The sequence below is a fragment of the Lutra lutra genome, chromosome X (genome assembly GCF_902655055.1).
Source record: "Lutra lutra chromosome X, mLutLut1.2, whole genome shotgun sequence".
NCBI classification, from domain to species: Eukaryota; Metazoa; Chordata; class Mammalia; order Carnivora; family Mustelidae; genus Lutra; species Lutra lutra.
This window is the reverse complement of record NC_062296.1, coordinates 43575376-43601537: the sequence shown is the minus strand read 5'-3', so window position 1 is coordinate 43601537 and position 26162 is coordinate 43575376. Positions and strand designations below refer to the sequence as shown.

Below are 26162 nucleotides of genomic sequence, written 5' to 3'. Positions count from 1 at the left end.
TATTTATTTATTTGACAAAGATCACAAGTAGGCAGAGAGGCAGGCAGAGAGAGAGGGGGAACCAGGCTCTGTGCTGAGCAGAGAGTCCGATGCAGGGCTCCTTCCCAGGACCCTGAGATCATGACCTGAGCCGAAGGCAGAGGTTTAACCCACTAAGCCACCCAGGTGCCCCTGGTTTCAATTTCTTTTCATGTCTTAGAGGTTGCTTTTTAAAATTTAATTTCATTCCTAGAATATGTAAAGCATTTACCTGATTCCAAATTCTAAACTATAGAAATCTCGCTTCCATCCTTGTCTCCTTCTTTTCTCTTCTTTGTCTTTAGGTAGCCATTTTTATTGCTTCTTGTTTTTCCCATCAACTGTTTCCTTTCTTTAAACTTAGTAAGCATTGTTTGGGGCACCTGGGTGGCTCAGTCAGTTAAGCATCTGCCTTCAGCTTGGGTCATGATCCCAGGGTCCTGGGACTGAGCCCTGCATCGGGCTCCCTGCTCTGTGGGGATCCTGCTTCTCCCTCTCCCTCTGCCTGGAGTTCCCCCTGATTGTACTCTCTCTTTTTCTGTGTCAAATAAATAAATAAAAATCTTTAAAAAATAAATAAATTTAGTAAGCATTGTTTTATAATCTGTGTCTGATAATTCTAGTACCAGAAGTTTTCATGTGTATCTGTTACCTCCTTTTTCTGCTGCTGCTTCCTCATGTTGTGTGTCTGGTTATCTTTGGCCATGTGCTGGATACCTGGAATATTATTTGTAGAAAGGATCAGAAGATTAGAGTGAGATCTTCCTGCAGAGAGAACTTTAATTTGCTTCCTGCAGATACCTAGGAGTTCTGTTTGTCTGGGACTACCCTAATCCAAGTTCTCTGCCTAAGGTTCCTTGGATCGTAGGTGATTAGACTGCCAGCCTGAGAGAAGGCTAATTTACTTCTGGTGAATTCTTACCTTGAGATATAGCCTTTTGAGTTTGCGGTGTAAAGTGGGGGTTGGTTTATAAAAGTTCACAATTTTGGCAAACCCTGTGCTTTGACTTTAGGTACCTTAGCCCTTTGAAGCTGTGGAAGTGCAGCTCAATTTTGCAGCTGATGCCTCTGGATTGGCAAATTGGCAAAAGCCAAGAGTGACTTTGAGAATTAGGTTTAGCCATCTGGGTTCTCATCTTCTAGATATTGGCTTGCCTTACCATAGATTTTGGCTTTCCTTACCATAGAGTTAGGTCTTTTTTACCTTTTTTTTTTTTTTTTACAAATTTCTTTTGTGTTGTAAATTTCAAACATACACAAGTAGAGAGAATAGTATAATAGACCCCCACATACCCATCGCCCAGTTCAGTCTCTACTCCCATCCAGTGTTACCCTCTCACCCCACACAATTATTTTGAAGCAAAAACCAAAGGTTATACAATCTTGCTGTAAATGCTTCATTATATACCTTTAAAAGATAGGGACACTTTTTAAAAATTTGTCTTTTTAAAACAGCTTTATTAAGATACGATTCAAATATAATTTATAATTCACACATTTAAAATATACAGTTCAGTGTCTTCTAAAGTGTATTCACAGAGCTGTGCTTCATCATAATATATTTTATAATATTTTTATTATCCCAAAAAGAAACCCTAAAACCCTTAGCTGTCACCCCTGTCTCCTCATTCCCTGCCCCCATCCTGGCAAATACTAACCTATTTTTATATCTATGTAGATTCACTTACTCTGAAAATTCATAAAAATGAACTCATACATGTTATTCTGTGACTGGCTGCTTTCACTTAGCATAATGTTTTCAAGGTGCATCTGTGGCATAGCATGTATCTGTACTTCATTTGTTTTTATTGCCAACTAATACTTTTTAGTACAGATGTGCTTCATTTTGCTTATCCATCAGTTGATGGACTTCTGGGTTATTTCCACTTTTTGGCTATTATGATTGATCTTCTATAAAGATTTGTATACAAGGTTTTGTGTGAACATGTTTTCCTTTCTCTTGGGCATATACTTAGGGGTGAAATGCTGGATTTTACAGTACCTCTATGTTTAACTACTGGAGGAACTTCCAGACTGTTTTCCAAAGTAGCTGCACCATTTTACTTTCCTACCAACAGTGTGGAAGTGTTCCATTTTCTCCATATCCTCCCGACATTTGTTATTCTCTGTTTTTTATTTATTCCAGCCATCCTAGAGGGTATGATGTAGTAACTTATTGCGGTTTCAGTTTTCATTTCCCTGATAGCTGTTTATGTTCAGTGTCTTTTTATGTGCTTATTGCCTGTTGCCCATTAAATATTTTCTTTGGAGAAATGTCTATTCAGACCCTTTGCCCATTTTTAAATTAGGTTGTGTTATTGTTATTGACTCATTGAGAGTCATTTCTACATTCTAGTTTCAAGTTACTTCTCAGATACATGATTTACAAATGTTTTCTATTCTGTGGGTTGTCTTTTCATTTTTTCATTGATCTCTTGAAGGACAGAAGTTCTTAATTTTGGTGAACTTTTAATTTATGAATTTTTTTCTTTTGTCTCTTGTGCTTTTTAAAAATGATTTCCTATGTCCCTATCCCCTCCAGCCCCTGGCAACCACCATTCTGCTTTTAGCTTCTATGAGTTTGATTGTTTTAGTTTCAACATGTAAGTGGTATCATGTAGTATTTGTCCTTCTGTGTTTTGCTTATTTCACCTAGCATAATCTCCTTCAGGTTTATCCATGTTATCATAAATGGCAGAATTTCCTTCTTCTGAAAGGCTGCATAGTATTCCATTGTATGTATATACCACATTTTCTTGATCCATTCATCTGTTGATGGATATTTAGGTTGCTTCCCTGTCTAGGCTATTGTGAATACTGCTGTAGTGAAGATGTGAGTTTAGAGAGGTCTTCAAGATCCTAATTTCAATTCCTTTGGGTGTATACCCAAGAGTGGAATTGCTGGAGCATATGGTAGGTCTATTTTTAATTTTTTGAGGAATCGCCATACTGTTTTCCATAGCAGGGCACCAATTTACATTCCCATTAATAGTGTACAAGGGTTGCCTCTTCTCTACATTCTTGCCAACACTTGTTATTGTTTGTTTTTTCATAAAATTAATCTTAGCAGGTGTAAGGTGGTATCTCATTGTGGTTTTGTTTTGCATTTCCCTGATGATTAGTGATATTGGGCACCTTTTCATGTATCTGCTGGCCATTTATATGTCTTCTTGGGAGAAATGTCTCTTCAGTTCCCTTACCTGTTTCTTAATTGGGTTATTTGGGTTTTTCTTTTTATTTTTTTTATTTTTTATTTTATTTATTTATTTTTTTAAAGATTTTATTTATTTATTTGTCAGAGAGAGAGAGAGCGAGCACAGGCAGACAGAGTGGCAGGCAGAGGCAGAGGGAGAAGCAGGCTCTCCACAGAACAAGGAGCCCGATGTGGGACTTGATCCCAGGACGCTGGGATCATGACCTGAGCCGAAGGCAGCGGCTTAACCAACTGAGCCACCCAGGCGTCCCTGGGGTTTTTTTTTTTTTTTTTGGCTGTTGAGTTGTAGGATTTCAGATATTAACCCTTTGTTAAATATATGGTTTGCAAATTCTTTTCCATTCATTATGGCTGATTTTTCACTTTGTTGATTTTTTTTCTTTTCTTATATAGAAGGTTTTAGTTTGATGTTACCCCACTTGTCTATTTCTGCTTTTGTTGTCTGTGCTTTTGGTGTCCTATCCAAGAAATCATTGCCAAGGCCAATGTCCAGAAGCCTTTTCCTATATTTTCTTTCAGGAGTTTTACAATTTTAGGTCTTACATTTAAGTATTTAATTTATTTTAATAAATTTATTTTATTTTTTATAAATAATAAATTTATATTTTATAAATTTTTATATTTTTATAGTCATTTATTTATTATTTACTAATTATTTAATGTTATTTATTTAAAATGTTAATAAATTATTTTAATAAAATAATTTATATAGAAGTCTTTGATTTATTTCAGGTTAATTTTTGTGAGTGGTATAAGGTAGGGTCCAATTTCATTCTTTCCATGTGGATACCCAGCTTTTCCAGCACCATTTATTGAAAAGACTCTCCCAATTGTGATTCTTGGCACCCTTGTAATTTCTGAGCTGTATTCTGTTCCATTGGTTTGTGTCTGTTTTTATATAATACCATACTGTTTTGATTACTGCGGCTTTGTTATATATTTTGAAATCACGAAGTATGAGTTCTCTAGCTTTGTTCTTGTTCAGAGTTACTTTGACTAATCAGGGTCTTTTGTAGTTCCCTTTGAATCTCATGATATTTTTTCTTTCTGTAAAGAATGGCATTGGGAGAGGCCCCTGGATGGCTCAGTTGGTTAAGTGTCTGCCTTTGGCTCAGGTCATGATCCCAGGGTCTGGGATTGAGCCTGCTTCTCCCTCTGCCTGCTGCTTCCTCCTGCTTGTGCTCTCTCTCTCTCTCTCTCTCTCTCTGACAAATAAATAAAATCTTAAAAAAGAATGCCATTGGGGTTTTGGTAGGGATTGCATTGAATCTGTACATTGCTTTGGCTAGTACGGATATTTTACTAATATTAATTCTCTGAATCCATGAACATAGGCTGTCTTTACATTTTTTGCACATGTTTTAATTTCTTTTACTGCTGTTTTATAGTTTCTCAGTGTGTAAGTCATTCGTCTTCTTTGGTTACATTTATTCCTAAATATTTCATTCTCTTTAAAACTACTGTAAATAGGATTTTAATTTCCTTTTTGAAGATTTTATTTATTAGAGATAGTGTGACCAGGGGGAGGAGCCTAGGGGGAGGGAGAGAGGGGGGAAGGAATCCCAAGCAGAGTCTGTACTGAGCATGGAGACTGACATGGAGCTCTATCTCATGACCCTGAGATCATGACCTCAGCTGAAACCAAGAGTTGGAAGCTTAACTGCCTGAGTCACCCAGGCACCCTCTTAATTTCCTTTGTGGATAAATGATTGTTAGTATATTACTTGTGCTTTTTATGTCATAGCTTAGAAATCACTGCCTAATCCAAAATCATGAATTTATTCCCAGGTTTTGTGTAAGAGTTTTATAGCTTTAGCTCTTTTATTTAGATTTTTAAAATCTATTTTGTGTTAATTTTTGTGTAGGATGTGATACAAGTATCTAACTCCATTTTTTTTTGCATGTGACTCTTCAGTTTTCCCAATGCCATTTGTTGAAAAGATTATTCTTTTCCTATTAAAATGTACTGGAACCCTCAAAACTCAATTGACCATAGATGTATGGATTTATTTTTGGATTCTTGATTCTTTTCCATTAATCTGTGTCTGCCAGTACAAAACTGTCTTGATTGTAGCTTTTGAAATCAGCTTTGAAATCAGGAAATATGGGACCTCCAGCTTTGTTCTTTTCCAAGATTGTTTTGTTCCCTTGAAATTCCATGTGAATTTTAGAATTAGCTTACCAGTTTCCACAAAGAACCAGCTCGGATTCTGATAGGTAATCCCTAGATCACTTTGAATAGTATTGCCATCTGAAAATGTTGTCTTCTGATCTGTGAACATAGAATGTATTTCCAATTATTTGCGTCCCCTTTAGTTTTTGTTAACAATGTTTTATAGTTTTCGTAGTATAAGTTTTATACTTCTTTTGTTAAATTTATTCCTGATTATTTTTTATATTATTACAAATGGAATTGTTTTCTTTTTTTTGAGTATAGTTGGCACAAAAAGTTATGTTAGTTGCAGATGTATAACATAGCCATTCAACAAGTTTATGCATTAGCTATGTTCACCACAGGTGTATCTACTATCTGTCCCATTACATGGCTATTACACTGTCATTGACTATATTGCTTATGTTGGTCTTTTATTCACATGACTTACTTCTTTCATAACTGGAAGCCTATATCCCTCACATACCTTCACCTAATTTGCCCAACCTCCCACCCCCTCCCCTTTGGCAACTATCAGTTCTCTATATTTATAGCTCGATTCTGCTTATTGTTTATAAATTTGTTGTATTTATTCTGTAGTTTTTTTGGGATACCACTTTTGAGTGAAATCATATGGTATTTGTCTTTCTCTGACTGACTTATTTTACTTAACATTTTACCCTGTAGAGCCACCCATGTTATTGCAAATGGCACAATCTCATTCTTTTATGGCTGAGTAATATTGCAGCATGTGTGAGATATGTGAGATATATATATATATAGATATATATACACACATACATACATACACATGCACATACACACACACATATTATGTATCCCACATCTTTATCCATTCATCTGGATAGACATTTGGATTGGTTCCATCTGTTGGCTATTGTAAATAATGCTGCAGTAAACATAGGGGTGTATATATCTTTTCAAATTAGTGTTCTCATTTTCTTTGTAAATAAATACCCAGTAGAGGAAATACTGGATAATGTGACAATTCTGTTTTTAATTTTTTGAGGAACTTACATACTGCTTTCCACAGTGGCTGTACGAACTTGTATTTCCACCAACAGTGTACAAAGGTTTCCTTTTCTCCACATCCTTGCCAACATTTCTTATTTCTTGACTTTTTGATTTTAGCCTTTCTGAGAGGTGTGAGGTGATACCCCATTGTGGTTTTGATTTGCATTTCCCTGATGATAAGGGATGCTGAACATCTTTTCATTTGTCTGTTGACCACCTGTATATCTTTGGAAAAATATTTATTCATGTCCTCTGCCCATTTTTGAATTGGATTATTTGTGTTTTTTGGTGTCAAGTCGGTGTACATTTTGGATACTAACCACTTATCAGCTATATCATTTATAAATATCTTCTCCTATTTAGTTAGGTTGCCTTTTTGTTTTGTTGAAAGTTTCCTTTGCTGTGCAAAAGCTTTTTATTTTGACGTGGCCCAATAGTTTATTTTTAAATTTAATTTAATTTTTAAAAAGATTTTATTCACTTATTTGAGAGAGTATGAACCAGGGAGGCGGCAAGAGGGAGAAGCTGATTGCATTCTTAGCAGGAAGCCTGATGTGGGGCTGGATTCCAGGACCCTGAGATTATGACCTGAGCTGGAGGCAGACACTTAACCTACTGAGGCACCCAGGTGCCCCCAAATAGTTTATTTCTGGTTTTGATTCCCTTGCCTTAGGAGACATATCTAAAAAAAAATTGCTATCGCCCATGTCAGAGAAATTACTGCCTATGTTTTCTACTAGGGTTTTTATGGTTTAAAGTCTCACATTTAGGTCTTTAATTCATTTTGAGTTTATTTTTGTATACGGTCTAAGAAAGTGGTCCAATTTGATTCTTTTGCATGTAGCTGTCCAGTTTTCCCAGCACCATTTGTTGAAGAGAATGTCTTCCTCATTGTATAATCTTGCCTCCTTTGACATAGGTTAATTGGCCATGTAATTGTTCTTTTATTTCTGGACTCTTTATTCTGTTCCATTGATCTGTGTGTCTGTTTTTATGCCACTTCCATACATTTTGATTAATACAGCTTTGTAGTATATCTTGGAATCTGGAATTATGATACTTCTAGCTTTATTCTTTTTCAAGATTGCTTTGGCTACTCTGGGTCTATTGTGGTTCCATATAAATTTTAGGATCATTTGTTCTAGTTCCATTAAAAATTGCTGTTAGAGCTACTCTACGACCCAGAAATCGCACTATTATTTACCCTAAAGATACAAATGTAGTGATCAGAAGGGGCACGTGCACCCGAATGTTTATAGCAGCAATGTCCACAATAGCCAAACTGTGGAAAGAACCTAGATGTCCATAAACAGATGAATGGATAAAGAAGATGTGGTATACACACACACACACACACACACACACACACACACACACACACACACACACACAGGAATACTACGCACCCATCAAAAGAAATGAAATCTTGCCATTTGCAACGATGTGGATGGAACTAGAGGGTATTATGCTGAGCAAAATAAGTCAATCAGTGAAAGACAATTATCATATGATCTCCCTGATATGAAGAATTTGAGGGGCAATGGGGAGGGGGGACTTTGGGTGGGTAGGGAAGGAAAAAATGAAACAAGATGGGATCAGGAGGGAGACAAATCATAAGAGATTCTTAATCTCACAAAACAAACTGAGGGCTGCTGAGGGGAGGGGGGTAGGGAGAGGGTGGTTGGGTTATGGACATTGGGGAGGGTATGTGCTATGGTGAGTGCTGTGAAGTGTGTAAACCTGGTGATTCACAGACCTGTACCCCTGGGGCTAATAATACATTATATGTTAATAAAAAATAAATTAATTAAAATAAAATACACACACACACACAAAATAAATCAATAAAACCTTTTTTTTAAAAAATTTATCCTCAGGACAGAGGGGTAAACTTCATATAAATTTCATCATCCTATTTCTTTACTTTAATTCCCCAAAGAGCAGATGCTGATTAATTATACTTTTTCCTACTCCCTTCTCAACGTATTGTCATGTCACTGCCTCTTAGCTCTTCTACTTGTGACCCTCATGCTTTTATGTCCAGACTTCCAAAATAGTTTTTCTCTCTGCTTCTTCCTTAATTTTACTCTTCTGAAGGCAGTAAGATGATCATGCCATTTCTTCGTTCAGAGACCTCAATGGCTTTTCATTACCTTGAGAACAAATGCAGAAATATGAAACTCAATCCTATCATAACTAGTACTCTTCCATTTTACATGATACTAAATGCCAGAAAGTTGAAGTGCCCACTCATTTAGCATCATACTCCTTAACAGTCTTTTCTCATACTTCATTTTGATTTCCACCTTATTCTTACTCTCTTAAGTACATGTTTTAGTCATTATTTGCAAAAGCACTTGAGTGTGAGGGCAGGAGCCCTTTCTCTCCCCTTGAGTAGTGCCTGGCACAATGTGTATTGAATGAATTAATGACTAAGCACATACTCCATATCATTTCTCATACTTTCTTACTTCTGTGCCTTTGTTGACTACTCCCTTCCTGTCTTTATGCCTCTAATCCCATCCTTCAAAACTCAAATTTCAGGAGCTCCCCAAACTTTCTTTCCACTCAGAATTGAACCTTACTTCCTCTTATAAGCATCTCATCTACCTCTATGATTGTACTGAGCCATGTGTTTTCTGTATACATCAGACTTTATCATATATGCTTTGTATATTCTGTGTGTATACCACAAAACCTAAAAAAATGCATTGCACATTGTAAATAACAGTAACTGTGTTAAAGTGATATATTAACTGGATGATTATGGGGAATATTCAGTGCATAGTAGTGGAATCTTAACATGGTGAATATTAGAAAAACAATTTGAAATTTTTATTTTTAAAAAAGTTTCTGTTTTTCAGTTGAAAATTTTGCATATAGTAGCCTATTATCATATATATATCAGAAATCAATAAACCAAACAAAGTCTGATAAATGTTGCCACTTGAAAAAAATTGCTGTTGGTATTTTGATGGGGATTTCATTAAATCTGTAGATTCCTTTAGATAATATAAATATTTTAAAATTAATTAATTAATTTTAAAAATTAGTTTCAGAGGTAGAACTTAGTGATTTATCAGTTACATATAACATCCAGTGCTCATTACATCAAGTGTCCTCCTTAATGCCCATCACCCAATTATCCCTTCCCCTCACCTACCTCCTCTCCAGCAACCTTCTAGTTGTTTCCTAGAGTTAAGCATCTCTTATGGTTTGCCTCCCTATTTTCATCTATTTTATTTTTCCTTCCCTTCCCCATGTTCATGTTTCATTTCTTAAATTTCACATATGAATGAAATCATATGGTATTTGTCTTTCTCTGACTTATTTTACTTAGCATAATACCCTCTAATTCCACCCATGCCATTGTAAGTGGCAAGATTTCATTTTTTCTGACCGCCGAGTAATATTCCATTGTATATATATATACCATAGCTTCTTTATCCATTCATCTGCTGATGGACATTAGGGCTCCTTCCTGGTAGTATAGACATTTAAACAATGCTTGTTCTTCCAGTCCATGAACATGGAATGGTTTTCCATTTCTTTGTGTTATCTTTAATTTCTTTTATCAGTGTTTTATAGTTTTCAGAGTATAGGTCTTTCTACCCTTTGGTTAAATTTATTCCTAGATATTTTATTCTTTTTGGTACAGTTATCAATGATGTTGCTTTCTTAATTTCTCTTTCTGCTACCTCATTATTGGTGTATAGAAATGCAATTGATTTCTCTATATTAATTTTGTATCCTGTGACCTTACTGAATTAATTTATCAGTCCTAGTTTTTTGGTGAAAAGTCTTTAAGGTTTTCTGTATATAGTACCATGTCATCTGGAAATAGGGAATGATCGTTTTAATCTCTTGTTGTATGCAGTTTGCTCGTATTCTGTGGAGGATTTTTTCCATCTGTGTACATTAGGGATATTGGTCTGATGTTTTCTTTTGTGGCACCTTTGTGTGGTTTTGGTATCAGGGTAATGCTGGCCTTGTAGAATGTATTTGGAAGCTTTCCTTGCTCTTACAGTTTTCGGAATAGTTTGAGGAGAATAGGTATTGAGTTTTCTTCAAAAGTTTGGTAGAAATCAGGGTGCCTGGGTAGCTCAGTCAGTTAAGCGTCCAACTCTCACTTTTGGCTCAGGTCATGATCTCGTGGTCATGAGATTGGCCCTGTGACAGGCTCTATGCTCAGCACGGAGTCTGCTTAGAATTATCTCTTTTTGCCCCTACCCCTTGCACTCTCTCAGTCTCTCAAGTAAATAAATATTTTTTATTTTTTAAAAGATTTTATTTATTTGACAGGGAGAGAGAGATAGTGAGAGAGAGAACACAAGCAGGAGGAGCAGCAGGCAGAGGGAGAGGGAGAAGAAGGTTCCCCGTTGAGCAAGGAGCCCAAACAGGGCTCGATCCCAGGACTCTAAGATCATGACCTGAGCTGAAGGTAGATGGTTAACTGACTGAGCCGCACAGGTGGCCCATAAATAAATCTTTAAAAAAACAAGTTTGATAGAATTCATCTGTGAAACCATCTGGTCCTGGACTTTTATTTTTTGGTAGTTGTTTTATTACCAATTCAGTTTTGTTACTTGTAATTAGTCTGTTGATATTTTCTATTTCTTCCTGGTTCACTTTTGGAAAATTGTATGTTTCTAGGTATTTATCCATTTATTCTAGGTTGTCCACTTTGTTGGTATCTAAGTTTTCATAGTTATTCTCTTATAATCCTTTGTATTTCTGTGATGTTAGTTATTACTTTCTCTCATTTCTGATTTTATTTGTTTGGGTTCTTTCTCTTTTTCTTAATGAGTCTGGTGAGGGTTTATCAATTTTGTTTATCTTTTCAAAGAGCCAGCTCTTGGTATCTAAGTTTTCATAGTTATTCTCTTATAATCCTTTGTATTTCTGTGATGTTAGTTATTACTTTCTCTCATTTCTGATTTTATTTGTTTGGGTTCTTTCTCTTTTTCTTAATGAGTCTGGTGAGGGTTTATCAATTTTGTTTATCTTTTCAAAGAGCCAGCTCTTAGTTTCATTGCTTTTTTCCCCTTTTTTTAGTCTCTGTCATTTATTTCTGCTTTCATCTCTATTATTTCCTTTCCTCTACTTACCTTGAGATTTGTTTGTTCTTCTTTTTCTAGTTTTTTTAGGAGTAAAGTTAGATTGTTTTTTTGAGCTTTCTCTTGTTCTTGAGGTGGGCCTGCATGGCTATACATTTCCCTCTTAGCAGTACTTTCACTGTGTCACAAAGATTTTGGACTATTGTGTTTTCGTTTTCATTTGTCTCCATGTATTTTTTATTTCTTCTTTGATTGCTTCATTGACCCATTGGTTGTTTAATATTATGCTGTTTGGTCTCCCTGTGATTTTCTTCTCCAGTTTTTTTTTCTTGTGATTTTTTTTCTAGTGTCATACCACTGTGGTTGGAAAAGGAGCATGATATGATTTCAGTCTTTGTAAATTTATTGAGGCTTGTTTTGTGGCCTAATATGTGATCTGTCCTACAGAATGTTCCATGTGCAGTAGAAAAGAATGTGTATTCTGTTGTTTTTGGCTAGAATATTCTGTGTATGGCCATTTGGTCCAATGTGTCACTCAAAGACATTGTTTTAGAATTGCTTTCTTAATTTCATGTTCATTTTACTCTTTAATGCTGTATAGAAATGCAGTTTTGTGTATATTGATCTTATATCCTAAAACCTTGTTGAACTCATTTTTATTTTGTTAAATTCATTTTTTTAGCTTGTACACTTTTCAGTGGATCCCTTAGTATTTTCTATACACAAGATTATGTTTTCTGCAAACAGATGATTTTATTTCCTCCTTTAAAATCTGGATCTTTTTTTTTTCTTACCTAATTTCATTCCTTGGAACTTCAGGTACAATTAATGTTGAAGAAAAGTGGCAAGAATGGACAAGTTTGTTTTTTTTTCTTGATTATTGGGGAAATAATTTCATTTTTCTGCAGTGTGATATTAGGAATTCCCGTGGATGCCCCTTATCAGCTTGAGGAACTGCCTTTCTATTTTTAGTTCATTGAGTATTTTTATCATGAAACTGTTGGATTTTGTGAAGTGCTATTTTCTGTATCTACAAATGTGATCATGTGGTTCCTGCCCTTTCTTTTCCTGATAATATTAATCTGCTAAATATTTAGATATTTAGCCAACCATGCATTCCTGGGATAAATCCCACTTGGTCATGGAGAACAATCCCTTTTAGATGTTGCCAGATTTGATTTCTTAGTAGCTTGTGGATGATAAGGGATATTGATTTTTCCTTGGATATCTTTGTCTGGTTTTGGTTTCAGGTTAATTCTCATCTCATAGAAAAAGTTAGGAAGCATCCTTTCTCATACCCTTTGGAAAATTTGTGAAGGATTGGCATTAATTCTTCTTTAAATATCTTATAGATTTTACCAGTGAAGCCATCTGGTCATGGGCTTTTATTAGTGGGAAGATTTAAAAAAAATTTTTTTTATTAATATATAATGTATTATTATCTCCAGGGGTACAGGTCTGTGAATCGCCAGGTTTACATACTTCACAGCACTCACCATAGCATATACCCTCCCCAATGTCCATAACCCCACCACCCTCTCCCTACTCCCCTATCCCCAGCAACCCTCAGTTTGTTTTGTGAGATTGAGTCTCTTATGGTTTATCTCCCTCCCGATCCCATCTTGTTTCATTTATTCTTTTCCTACCCCCCAAACCCGCCACATTGCATCTCCACTTCCTCATATCAGGGAGATCATATGATAGTTGTCTTTCTCCGATTGACTTATTTCGCTAAGCCTAATACCCTCTAGTTCCATCCACGTCGTCGCAAATGGCAAGATTTCATTTCTTTTGATGGCTGCATAGTATTCCATTGTATATTATACCACGTCTTCTTTATCCATTCATCTGTTGATGGACATCTAGGTTCTTTCCATAGTTTGGCTATTGTGGACATTGCTGCTATAAACATTCGGGTGCACGTGCCCCTTCAGATCACTACATTTGTATCTTTAGGGTGAATACCCTGTAGTGCAGTTGCTGGGTCATAGGGTAGCTCTATTTTCAACTTTTTGAGGAACTTCCATGCTGTTTTTCAGAGTGGTTGCACCAGCTTTTATTCCCACCAACAGTGTAGGAGGGTTCTAGTGGGAAAATTTTTAGTTACTATTCAACCTCTTGTTATAGTTCCGTTCAGCTGTTCTATTTCTTCTTGAGTCATGCTCAATATTTAGTTGTTTATCTAGAATTTGTCCATTTCATATACTTTATCCTAATTTATTGATATACCTTATGATACCTTTTATTTCTGCAAAGTTGGTAATGATTTCGCCCTTTCATTCCTGATTTTAGTGATTTGAATTTTCTCTCTTTTTTTATGTGTTTAACCTAGATAGTTTGTCGATATTGCTGACCTTTTCAAAGAACCAGTTTGGTTTCATTGCTTTTTCTCTACTTAAATTTTTTAAAATTTTAATTGTAATTAAATATACATAACATAAAACTTACCATTTTAACTATTTTTAAGTATATAATTTAGTGATATTAAATACATTTACATTGTTTTGCTACCATTACCACCGTCCATCCACAGAACTCTTTCATCTTGTAAAACAAACTCTACCTATTAAACAATAACTCCCTATTCCCTCCTCCCCACAGCCCTTTGTAGACTTTATCCTATTTTTAGTCTGAGTTTGAGTCTACTCTACGTACTTCATATAAGTGGAATCATACAGTATTTGTCCTCTTGTAAGTAGCTTACTTCACTTAGCATGTCTTCAGGGTTCATCCCTAATATAGCATGTGTAGAAATATCCTTCCTTTTTAAAGGCTGAATAATATTCCATGGTAGGTGTTTACCACATTCTGTTTATCTGTTTATCCATTTTTTAAATAGCCATCCTATAGATGTGGAGTGGTTATCTCATTGTTGTTCTGATTCTCATTTCCCTAATGATTTGTGATATAGAGCATCTTTTCATGTGCTTATTGGTCATGTGTATAATTTTGGAGGAATGTCTATTCAAGTCCTTTGCCCATTTTTTCAAATCAGGTTGTTATTTTGTTGTTGAGTTGTAGGAGTTCTTTATATAAAAAGTCTTGATATTTACCCCTTATCAGGTAAGTGATTTACAAATATTCTCTCTCATTCCATAGGATGACTTTTCATTCTGTTAATTGTATCCATTGATGTGTAGAAGTTTTTAAGTTTGTTTTGTTGTCTTTTTGTTTTGTTTTGTTTTTACTTTTGTTTCCTTTGCTTTTGGTGTCATATCCAAGAAATCATTGCACAGTCCAATGTCATAAAACTTTTCTCCTATGTTTTCTTGTAGGGATTTTATAGTTAAGTTTTTAATTTTGAGTTAATTCTTGTCTGTGGTATAAAATAAGTGGTCAACTTCATTCTTCTGTTTCTGGATATCCCGTTTCCTCAGCACTATTTGTTGGAGAGACTGTTCTTTCCTAAGTGGTCTTGACACCTTTGTCAAAGATCTTTTGACCGTATACTACACGAGAGTTTATTTCTCCGCTCTCTATTCTGTTCCACCGATCTATAAGTCTGTCTTCATGCCAGTACCGCACTGTTTTAATTACTGTAACTTTATGGTAAGTTTTGAAGTCAGGAAGTGTGAGACTCTTTGTTTTGATATTCTTTTTTTTAAGATTTTATTTATTTATTTGACAGAGGGAGACACAGGGAGAGAGAACATGAACAGGGGGAGTGGGAGAGGTAGAAGCAGGCTTTCGTCAGATCAGGGAGCCCGATGTGGGGCTTGATCCTAGGACCCTGGGATCATGACCTGAGCCAAAGGCAGTCACTTAACGACTGGGCCACCCAAGCACCCCGATATTCCTTTTTTTTTTTTAAAGATTTTATTTATTTGACAGACAGAGATCACAGGCAGAGAGAGGAAGGGAAGCAGGCTCCCTGCCGAGCAGAGAGCCCAATGCGGGGCTCGATCCCAGGACCCTGGGATCATGACCTGAGCCGAAAGCAGAGGCTTTAACCCGCTGAGCCACTCAGGTGCCCCAATATTCCTTTTTTAAAAAAGATTTTACTTATTTGAGAGAGAGAGAAAGAGAACATGAGTGGGGGGAGGAGCAGAGGGAGCGGGAGAAGCAGATCCCCTGCTGAGCAGGAAGCCTGATGTGGGACTTGATCCCAGGACCCCAGGATTATGACTTGAGCTGAAGGCTGATGCTTAACCAACTGAGCCACCCAGACGCCCCTGTTTTTTATTCTTTATTTCATTTATATCTTGCTCTAATCTTTATTATTTATGATTGACCCTTGTACAACAGAGGTTTGAACTGCATGAATCCATTTCATGCAGATTTTTTTCAGTAAATACAGCATAGTACTGTAAATGTATTTTCCTTATGATTTTTATAATAACACTTTTATTTTTTATTTTTAAAGATTTTATTTATTTTTTATTTGACAGGCAGAGATCACAAGTAGTCAGAGAGGCAGGCAGAGAGAGAGAGGAGGAAGCAGGCTCCCTGCTGAGTAGAGAGCCCGATGCGAGGCTTGATCCCAGGACCCTGGGATCATGACCTGAGCTGAAGGCAGAGGCTTTAACCCGCTGAGCCACCCAGGTGCCCCTAATAACATTTTTAAAATTTAAATTCAGTTAGCTAATATGTGGTACATCATTAGTTACAGATGTAGTGTTCAATAATTCAGCACCCAGTGCTCATCACATCATGTGCTCCTTCTTTTCACTACATCTGTATCATTGGGGTAAATACCCAGTAGTGCAATTGCTGGGGTGTAGGGTAGCTCTATTTTTAATGTCCTAGAGGAACATCCATATTGTTTTCCAGAGTGGCTGCACCAGCTTGCATTCCCACCAACAGTGTAAGAGGGTTCCCCTTTCTCCACAACGACTCCAACATTTGTTGTGTCCTGCCTTGTCTTAGCCATTCTAACTGGTGTAAGGTTGTAACGTTTTCTTTTCTCTAGCTTACTCTGTTGTAAGAATACAGTATATAATGCATATAAAGTATGTGCTTATCAATTATTTATGTTATTGGCCAGGCTTCTGGCCAACAGGCTGTCAGTAGTTAAGTTTTTGAGGAGCCAAAGTTATACACAGATTTTTTACTGCACCAGGGTTGGCACCCCTAACTGCATGTAATTCAAGGGTCACCTGTACTTTCTTCTTACTTTGGGTTTAGTTTGCTTTCTTGTTTCTAGTTTCTTGAAGCAGTAGGTTAGGTTGTTGAATTGAGATCATCCTTCAGAGACTTTAAATGCTGGGTTTTTAAAAATAGTCTTTGCCAAGTTTTCTCATTTTCTGGGGAGTGGGTCCACAGAACTCATGATCTCATCCTGGAAGTGGAACTCTATGTGGACACTTTTTATCATAAAAGCAACCACATTCAGTTTCTTGAATATCCTTCTAGAGACATACTGCATATTTCTGTGTAAATGATCTTTTACAACACTATATACCATATTTACTTTTCTGCCTCTTGGATTTTTGACTTAATGTCTAGACTTTTGTTTCATTTTTGTATGTAAAGGGCTGCCTCATTCTTTTTGATGTCTCCATAGTATTCTCTCTTATGAATCTATGTTAAAGTTAAGCATGTAAGTTGAGCATTTAAGCTGTTTCTAGTTCTTTTATGAAATTGTGCTCTAATGAATATTCTTCAACCATATACATCATTTCGTACATATATAAGTGTGGATAAAATTGTTCTAAGTGGAATTGTTTTCAAAGTGTGTATCTTTTTTTATTTTGTTGGGTGTCCTTAAATATTAGCTTTTACGGGTACCTGGGTGGCTCAGTCGGTTAAGTGTCTGCCTTCAGCTTGGGTTATGATCTCGAGGTCCTGGGATTGAGACCCGTGTTGGGCTCCCTGCTCAGTGGGAGTCTGCTTCTCCCTCTCCCGAGACCCCTCCCCCAGCTCATGTTCTTTCTCCTCTCTCTCAAATAAATAAAAATCTTTTAAAAAAACAAATTTTAGCTTTTAGTAGAAGTTATTCGAATTTACATTACTGCTAACAATGATTGATTTGTTGGTTTCTCCATACCCTGTCAACGTGGTTGCATCCAGTTCTTAATTGGTAAAGCCTGTAATGAATTACATATAGAGTGAGATTGATTTTCTTAAATAATTTTTCTTATAGACTGTGTGTGTGTATGTTAGAAGACTCAGTCTCTAAAGTAGTAAATACCAACTTGAACATAGGTAAGCAGGCTCATTTTGGGGGATCAGGAATTGATCGATATATTCTTTTAAATCAGAAAATAGTTTTTAAAATGTTTAAGGAAGGTTAGTTCTGACTGGAAGTTTTAAATTCTAGTAGCATAGAGCACATTTGGCAAAATGTGAAACTGACATTTTTGTAACTGATGATGTTTCTGTGTGGTTCTGAAAATGCTAGGTTTTAAATGTCAGGCTGTGTTTTAGAAGAGTGCTTTTTGAGCCCTTGTCACCAACTAACTGCTAAGTATCTTACCTTCAAGATGGTAAAAATAACCTCTGATACCATGGCAATATGATTTAATGCTGACATTTTTACTTTATGGAATTTTAACATTGTAAATACTTCAAACTAGTCAGCTTTTTAGAGATAATTTAGTAAATTTAATTTGGCCAATCCATTCTTAGTATCAAAGAGCTCCACTCAGTTAATGAGTCAAAATATTTTGAACATTTGTAGAGCCTACATTTCAGGAAATTCTGAAGCTCTAGATTTTATTATCATAATTACCTTTGAATCAGTAGCTGTTTCTTTATTCATTCAACAAATATTTATTTATTCTGTATTCACTATGCTTTTCAAACTGGGAATATAGTACTTAAGAAGACAGATACCATCTCTGCCCAAATGGAGTTTATATTCAAATAAGAACAAATAGTAAACCAGTAATGAAATAAGTAAACATGATAATTTTGAATTTTGAGAAATGCTATGAAGAATATAAACAGGGTAGAGTAAGAGAAGGAGTGACTGAGGAGTTGCCAGGAATGGGTGTTCAAGAAAGGTTTTGAGGAGGTGGCATTTGGTCTAAGATTTCTTCTAAAAGATGAGAATAAGCCAGCTGAAGAATGGCTGGAATAAGAGCATTCTAGGTGGTAGAAATGGTACAGTGGCTCAAGGAGTTCAAGGAAAAAAAGGAAGGCCAGTGTGGCTTATAGCTTAAGGAACAAGAGTGAGAATGGAATGAAATAAGCTGGCAGAGATTCAGGGGCTATCTCTCTTATAGATCTGTTGGGAGTGCCATGGGAAACAATTGAAAATTTTTAAAGCAAAGTCATAATACGGTCTGAGTTTATGTTTAATAGAGATCAATTTGGCTTTTTTTGTGGAGGATAGAGCTATAAGAGGCCCAAGTGACTGCAGGGGCACCAGTTAGGTTGTTGATAGAGTCTGGACAGAGATACTGGTAGAGATTTGTATAAATGTGGTGGTAGTGGAATGGATGGAAGTGGACTGACTTGAGATATATTGCAAAGGTAGAACAGACAGGACTTAATGAATGGCTTCTTTAGAAGTAGGAGGCAAACCATAAGAGACGCTGAACTTGAGGAAACTGGGAGACAGGCATTAAGGCGGGCCCTTGATGTAATGAGCACTGGGTGTTATATGAGACTGATAAATCAATAAATTCTACCTCTGAAACCAGTAAAAAAGTAGGAATGAAGAAAAGGATTTCTGAGTTTTATTAACTGAGCAACTAGGTAGATGGTGTTTCCATGTATTAATAAGAGGAATACTAATGAAAGAACAGAAGAGGTTATTTTGGTTTGGTGGGAAGGCAAGTTGAGACTCAAGTTCTCTTTTGACCTTAAGTTTGAGATTCCTGATAGACATCCAGGAAGTCTAAGTATAGGCAGTTTGAAGCTGGGCTTGGAGTTCAGGTGAGAAGTTGGAACTAGAGAAATAAATATAAAATTTATAAGCATGGAGTATATTTAATCAGTAAAACTGCATGTTCTTTTCACTTTCTAACTTCTCAGAGATCAGGATACATCTTGCGATGTCAGCCAGGGAGCAATGAAAATATAGTTGTCATTTGCTGTTTTTCAGTGCACCCAGGCAGATTGCCAGAATCAGACCTTGCAGGATGGTTGTCACCAGGTGGAAAAAACTTGGAGAAAATATTGGAACACTCTTTTAAGCCCCAAAAACCAAATGTCTTAGAGGAAGAGGGCAAGGAAGCAGTATATCATACATGATATGGACTTTCCTTGAAGCAGGAACCAAAAGTAGGTTAGGTTTATGTAATTGGGACCCCAACACTAGTATCTTTTAAGAAACGTTGCATTGCCAACACTCTGGCAGTAAAGATGGTATTGTGTGAAAAAACATAGTTATCTACAGCTCTTGAGTAGAAAAGTAATTCAGAAGAATAGGACTCCAAATGTAAAATTTTAGAAATACTTTCACTACTTAATTTTGTTTATATTTACCATTTCATGTTTATAAAAATGATGTATGATCAAAATCTGCCTACATCTAAAACTCAATCGTAGTAAAATAAAAAATTCTAAGTGTTAAGAACACATTATGTTATACATAGCTTAATAGGCCTAGTTTATTCTTAGGAATATATAAAAATGTTTGTTTTAGAATTGATGACTTTTCATTGAAATACAGTGGGTGATAATTAAAGATGGGAAATAAATGGGATCAACTAGGTCTGAGTTTTCATATCAGTTTTTATAGAATCTACTGTGTACACAGACTGCCTCACCAGACGTCCTCCTCATGCTTCAAAACTCAGTTCAGGTATCCTTTACCTCAGAAGATGCCTTCTCTAACATCTTTTATCTTCATTCTAATGGCTGAGTAGATTTTGAGGCCATAAATTAGCAAAATGGTACTCACTTTACTCACTGTAATCTTATTTTCCTTCTGTTTATGCTAGTAGGGAGAAATGTGGAAGGTTATTGTGAATGTTTACTCAGAAGGAATGCTGGAGTGATAGTAGGAATAAAATGTAGCAAATGAATCAGACAGTGAAGAGCCATCTTAATTTTCTGGTAATCTTTGGTAACCAAACATTTTCATCTCCTATCTCCCCACCTTTTTTTTGTTTGTTTTTTTAAGGAATGGCCAGAAGAAAGGACAGTAAGCGTGAGCTCTATTCGGGTAAATAAATTTATTTTCATCACGTTCAGGGATTTACTATAGCTTCATTTCACCAAAAAATTTATACTTTTCCTTTCCCCCAGTCTTAAGCCTATTGCTTCCACAAAGTCAGAGTGAAATGTTTGCCTCCTGAAGTATTTCTAGTGACTTTTATGTGAATTTGTTGGCACATACCCTCTACAGTCTTCTCTAAGATAGAGCTATTCACAGTTTGACTCTTGCTCTTGGATCCGTGCATTATCTCATTTTATAGTACAGTTGCATGTATTCAAAGTGTGACTGTAATGAGGGTGATTTAACAAAACCTAACACAGTTGTCTCATTATTATAGAAACTCTACTGTGTACATATTTAATGAAGGCAGTAATATAATAATTTCTGCTCCCGTGTTTTCCATTTTAGATGTTGAATTTGTAGAGCATGGGGATGATGACCCATTTCATAATACTTGTTCAGTTGAACAGCTAAAATTTTTTGCCAGTATAATGAAAGGAATGTTTAACCCTTAAAGTTTGGGTACTTTCTGATTTGGATGTCACTTTAGTGCCTGAGTTCCAGTTAGGAACCTGGCCCCTCTCAGCTAACTCTTGGTATGTGCATTTAGGACATTGGGAACTTTTCCTAGGGAAAGAAGAAGAGGTAGAGAATATGCATAGTAAATATTTGATGAGTAATTTTCCGTTTTTTGTGCCTGCAGGGAAAGAAATGGAACTGGTATTTGGACTATTTATTTTCAGAGGGGTTACAAGGCTTGAAACTTTTCATAAGAAGTAGTATTCATCATTCTTCTGTCCCCTGATCAGAGAGCTTAAACTGCAGCATCAACATTAAGTGAATTTTGACTGAAACGACTGACCATACCGGACTAAATTCTTTTCCTTGTTGCTAGAGAGGCCAAGCGGTTCAACTTGAGTTTCCATTATCTTTGCATCAACAGATTGCCATCCTCAGGGAGTATTTGGACTGGCCTTCTCTGCGTGCCCCCAGGAGAGCCTCAGTGTGGCTAACTTTATTTTTCAGGATCTAGATTCTTTAGCCCACTAGTAAAAAATGACTTCATCATCAGGCTCTGCCTTCCACCAAATTATATGTAGATATATCTGTTATGTGACAGGATTTTTCACATTCTTGTGTACTGTAAGTTGCATTGATGGAAGAGAGCAGGTAATATATAGTGGCAGTTAAGCCACAGACATGCTCATGCAAAATGCCCTGCCTCTGAAACCTCTGGGGATATTGCCATTTTCCTTATTGTGAACAACAGTGTCAGCATCTTCAAGTTAACAGGATATATTTCTAACTCTAACTCATTGGTAGCTTCCTGGGCCTTCACTAGTAGCAATTTGATAAGGAAGTGGAGAGGATTGTGGGATAATCTAAAATGTTCCTATTTAGTCCAGTTTGATTTCAGAAAACTATACTATTTTGTGTGTGTATGTTTATGTTATATGCCCATTTTTAAGTGGTCAGGTCCAAGTAAACATACTTTATTTTCGGGGATAATTCTGAAGCTTTAAAAAAATTTTACAGTAGCTAGAATATTTTGCTGAAAATTCAGCCTCACCACTACCGAGTAACTTCTCTTCTAGTAAAATTCATATCACTTGAGAGAAATTAAGCTGATTTTACTTTTGTTTTTAAGGGCACATTCTTATGGTTCTTGTTTTTCCTTTAAAGCAAAACAAAACTCTTTATTATTAGGTAGTGTTCAGACTAGAATCCAATTCATTTTTTGATTCAATACATATTTATCTAGCTTACTGTGTGGCAGATATTCTTTTGTGTGCTGGTTGTATAGCTGTGACCAATACAAAGTACTGCTTTTGTAGATTTACTACATCCCTTTGGAAAAGGCAGACAATAAAAATATAAGCAAAAATATAGTATGAGGTGCTATAAGGAAGAAGCAAGGAGTAGGGGCAGAATATTGAGAGGGTTGCTACTTTAAGGCCTATTTGAGGAGGTGACCTATGCAGAAGCCCTAATGAAATAAGTGTATGAGCCATGTGAAAATTTGGGGAAAGAGCGTTCTGGGCAGAGGTAAAGGCAAGTTGTAAAAGACTTAAAAATGGTAACTTAGTTGGCATGTTTGAGGACTAGCAGAGAGGCCAGTAAGGTTACAATATAGTAATTAAAAGAGAAGAGTGGTAAGAATGAAATAGAGAAACCAGAGAGTAGTTCATGATGTGTAATGGATAGATAATAGGGAGCCATTAGAAGGATTGAGAGCAGAGTGATATAATTTGATTTACCTGTATGGAGCTGTAGTTTGAAGGTTATACTGAAGAAGATTAAGGGTTAAAGCAGAGAGACCAGTTAAGTTATTAGAGTTCTAGGCAAGAGTCTTTGACTAGTGTGGTAGATGATGGGAAGGTAGTTGGAGAGTGGATTTAGGTTCTACTTTAAACTTAGAGAAGATAGGATCTGTGTTAGCTTGGATATGAAGAGAGGGAAAGAGAGGAGTAAAGGGTAACTCCTAGGTTTCTGACATCCTGGCATACTGGAGGAGGAACAGATTTGGAGGGGTGTGGATTCAGAAGCTCTGTTTTGGCCATATTAGGTTGGAGGTGCTGAGTAGACAGGCGATATCCAGGCCTAGAGTTCAGGGTACGTATTGGGATTGGCAAAATTAATTTGGGCATCATTAATGAATAGCCATGACATCTTAGGAGATCACTTAGTGCTGATAGAAAAAAGAAGATAAAGACAGCAAAGAACTGAGTCCTGTTGTGTAAGCCAACATTAGGAAGTAGAAGAAAAAAGGAGGAACCAGCTAAAGACTGAGAAAGACCCACCAGTGGCTAGAAGAAAAGTAAGAAGACTGGTTGTGCTGGAAGCCAAGTGAAAAAAGTGTTTTGAACAAGAGAGGGAGTATTTATTGGTGTGGAATGTTGCCTCTATACCCAGGTAAAAAACTTTTAGCTGCTTTGAAGTAAATGTGATAGTGTCCCCGATAGATAACCTTTCTCACTTAGAGTTCTCTTTCATTTTTAAGTTTGCAGTCCAAATAATTTTCCATATTTTTATTCAGAACACAATATTTTGGTCATTAAGATCAAGTGGAACTTTCACTTGTGAGAAGGATTTGATTATTTTTCATGAAATTTAATCCCCAACAATCTTCCAGTCATGGAAGAAATTTCTAAACCTGAGTTTTTGTTCCAGGAAGAAAATATTTTTCCCTTATGCTTGTCTTTTTGTTCAGTAATCATTTCCTGGGTTCTTTTCTGTTCATATTCTTCTCTTGATCCAGTTTTTTGACCCACTTAAGATTAGATGTGCAAATAAGCCTAATCTAGTTATTTAAGAACTTTTTTGAAGGCTGTTCATGGCAAAGGAAAAAAAGATTTAAATAAGAAAAGCTATTTTGCTTTAGAGCAAACATTGCCTAGAAAAGAAAAAGAAAATTTGATTTATTATCCCAATTATACAGAAAGAATTCTTTCTTTACCTAGTATTTCTATAAAATTGTTAATGTTATAAATATTGACTTAATAATGTTCAATACTAAGTTGCTGTTAGATTTATAACATTTTGGGGCACCTGGGTGACTCAGTCTGTTAAGCAGCTCCCTTTGGCTTGGGCTGTGATCTTAATCAGGGTCCTGGGATCTAGCCCCAGTTGGGCTCTCAGCTCAATGGGGAGTCTGCTTCTCACTCTCCGTCTGTACTCTCCCTCTCTCTCAAATAAATAAAATCTTTAAAAAAGGATTTCTAATATTTTATTTTTCTTTTTATTATAACTTCTTCCTCTTGGTCTTAAGGACAATGTAGAAAGAAAAGTAGACAAGTCTATGGTGTCTCACATAAAATTTCTGTTTGCAGACATTCTCTCTTTATATCAGATACATTTTATATCACACAATGGTTTACTAGAAATAAGAAAAATTATTCTCTAAAGTTGGTATTATATTGGGGCACCTGGGTGGCTCAGTCAGTTGCGCATCTGACTCTTGATTTTGGCCGAGGTCATGATCTCAGGGTTGTGAGATTGAGCCCTGCCCTGAGCACCCTGCTTAGTGGGGAGTCTGCTTCTCTCCTTCTCCCTCGCTCTGCTCTGTGTTCCTTCTCCCCCCTGCACCCCTCTCCCCACTTGCACCTCTCACTCACATAAATAAATCTTTAAAAAATAAAATTGGTATTTTTAAAATTTCTTTTCAATTGATATAACTTTATTTCATTTATTTTTTAATGTAGAAAGACTATATTTTTATCATTAAAAACATTCTATTTTTTATAAAGATGGCTACTGTGGACTGAATGTTTATTTTTCCCAAATTCAGACTTTGAAGCCCTGACCCCTAATGTGATAGTATTTGGAGGTAGGACCTTTGGGAGGTAATTAGGTTATGAGGGTGGAGCCCTCATCAATGGGATTAGTACTTTTATAGGAAGAGACAAGAAAGATATTGATCTTTCTCTCTCACCATGTGAGAATTCAGCAAAAAGGTAACCAAGTACAAACTAGAAAGAGGGCTCTCACCAGAACCTGTCCATGTTGGCACCCTGATCTTTGGATTTCCAGCCTCCAGAATTGTGAGAAGTAGATTTGCTTTTTGAGCCACTCAGTCTATGGTATTTTATTATAGCTGCCTGATCTAAGACAATGGCCAACAATGTTTAACAGAATATACTATAGACCTGAATCATCAATGCTTTATTTTTATAATACTCAGAAAAGGATGTCTTCCCAAGGAGCATAATAAGTACCTGTGAATTAAAGTCCACTTTTAAGTATATACCAGGAAAGCAAGTTTTTTTCAATTTTCGAGGAAGAACATTAGCTTATCTAACTCGATTTGCTGCACGGAGCTGAAGGCTGGATGTTAAGGAGTCCTTTCGTTGCTTCTAGTTCTAGGTTTATCATTAATGAATTGTGTGACCTTGGAAGTCACTTAAGTACTTTGCCTCTTGATTCCCTTTTTGGTAAAATTTAGATTCAAATGTCTGTATTTCAAAGATTTGGTATATAAAATGATAGAAAATCTGTGAAATTTCATTGAAAAGCCATAAAAGGGAAAAAAGATATAAATGTTTTTCCTACCTTTGAAGTATATCAATTCAAAGAATAATAGAATGTAATTGAAGACTATCCCAGAAGATAGTAGCTTACTGAAGTAATACACATTTTTCTATACTTTACCTTCTGATTGAACAGAGTTGCCTGAGCCTTTCTGGAAAAAGTGTTGAACATATGAATAAGCAATTATTCAAAAATTTGACATCCTATTTTTTTATGAGTATTCCAGCCCTGGATACAATAACACTTAATATCACATGAAATTGAACAAGACTGCAATTTTTATATGTTTTACTTTCTCCTTGTATCTGTTTGTAGACAATTTTCTGTTACCTGAGGTAATGAGAGAAGATAGTATACAATTTTTAAAATTAGATAGTACTTTTAGCTTTAAAAAATAGAAATGATTTTTTTCTATTTACAATAAGCTTTGTAGGTAGGTTAAATTTGCAAATGTGATCACCAGTTTCTGCAGTCAGTTGAAAGTTAAAATGGGGAGGTTTTGTGGATGGCAATGTGAAGAGTCCCATGGAACTCCCCAGAGCAGTATCTCATTGGTCAAAATTAGAAAGACTTATCATTCAAAGTTTCTGGAGAATAATAAAAGAATTT

General features: G+C 36.0%; 1 protein-coding gene across 1 annotated transcript in view; it reads left to right on the top strand.

The window, feature by feature from the left end:
• The window catches only part of CENPI (centromere protein I), a 78479-nt gene extending 53998 nt beyond the window's left edge, over positions 1-24481 (top strand). Inside the window, exons 20-21 of the mRNA XM_047716135.1 lie at positions 20490-20531; positions 21229-24481. Of these exons, the coding sequence (XP_047572091.1) occupies positions 20490-20531; positions 21229-21330 (144 nt within the window). The 3' untranslated portion in view covers positions 21331-24481. The remainder of the gene's footprint in view (positions 1-20489; positions 20532-21228) is intronic.
• The last annotated feature ends 1681 nt before the right edge of the window (positions 24482-26162 follow it).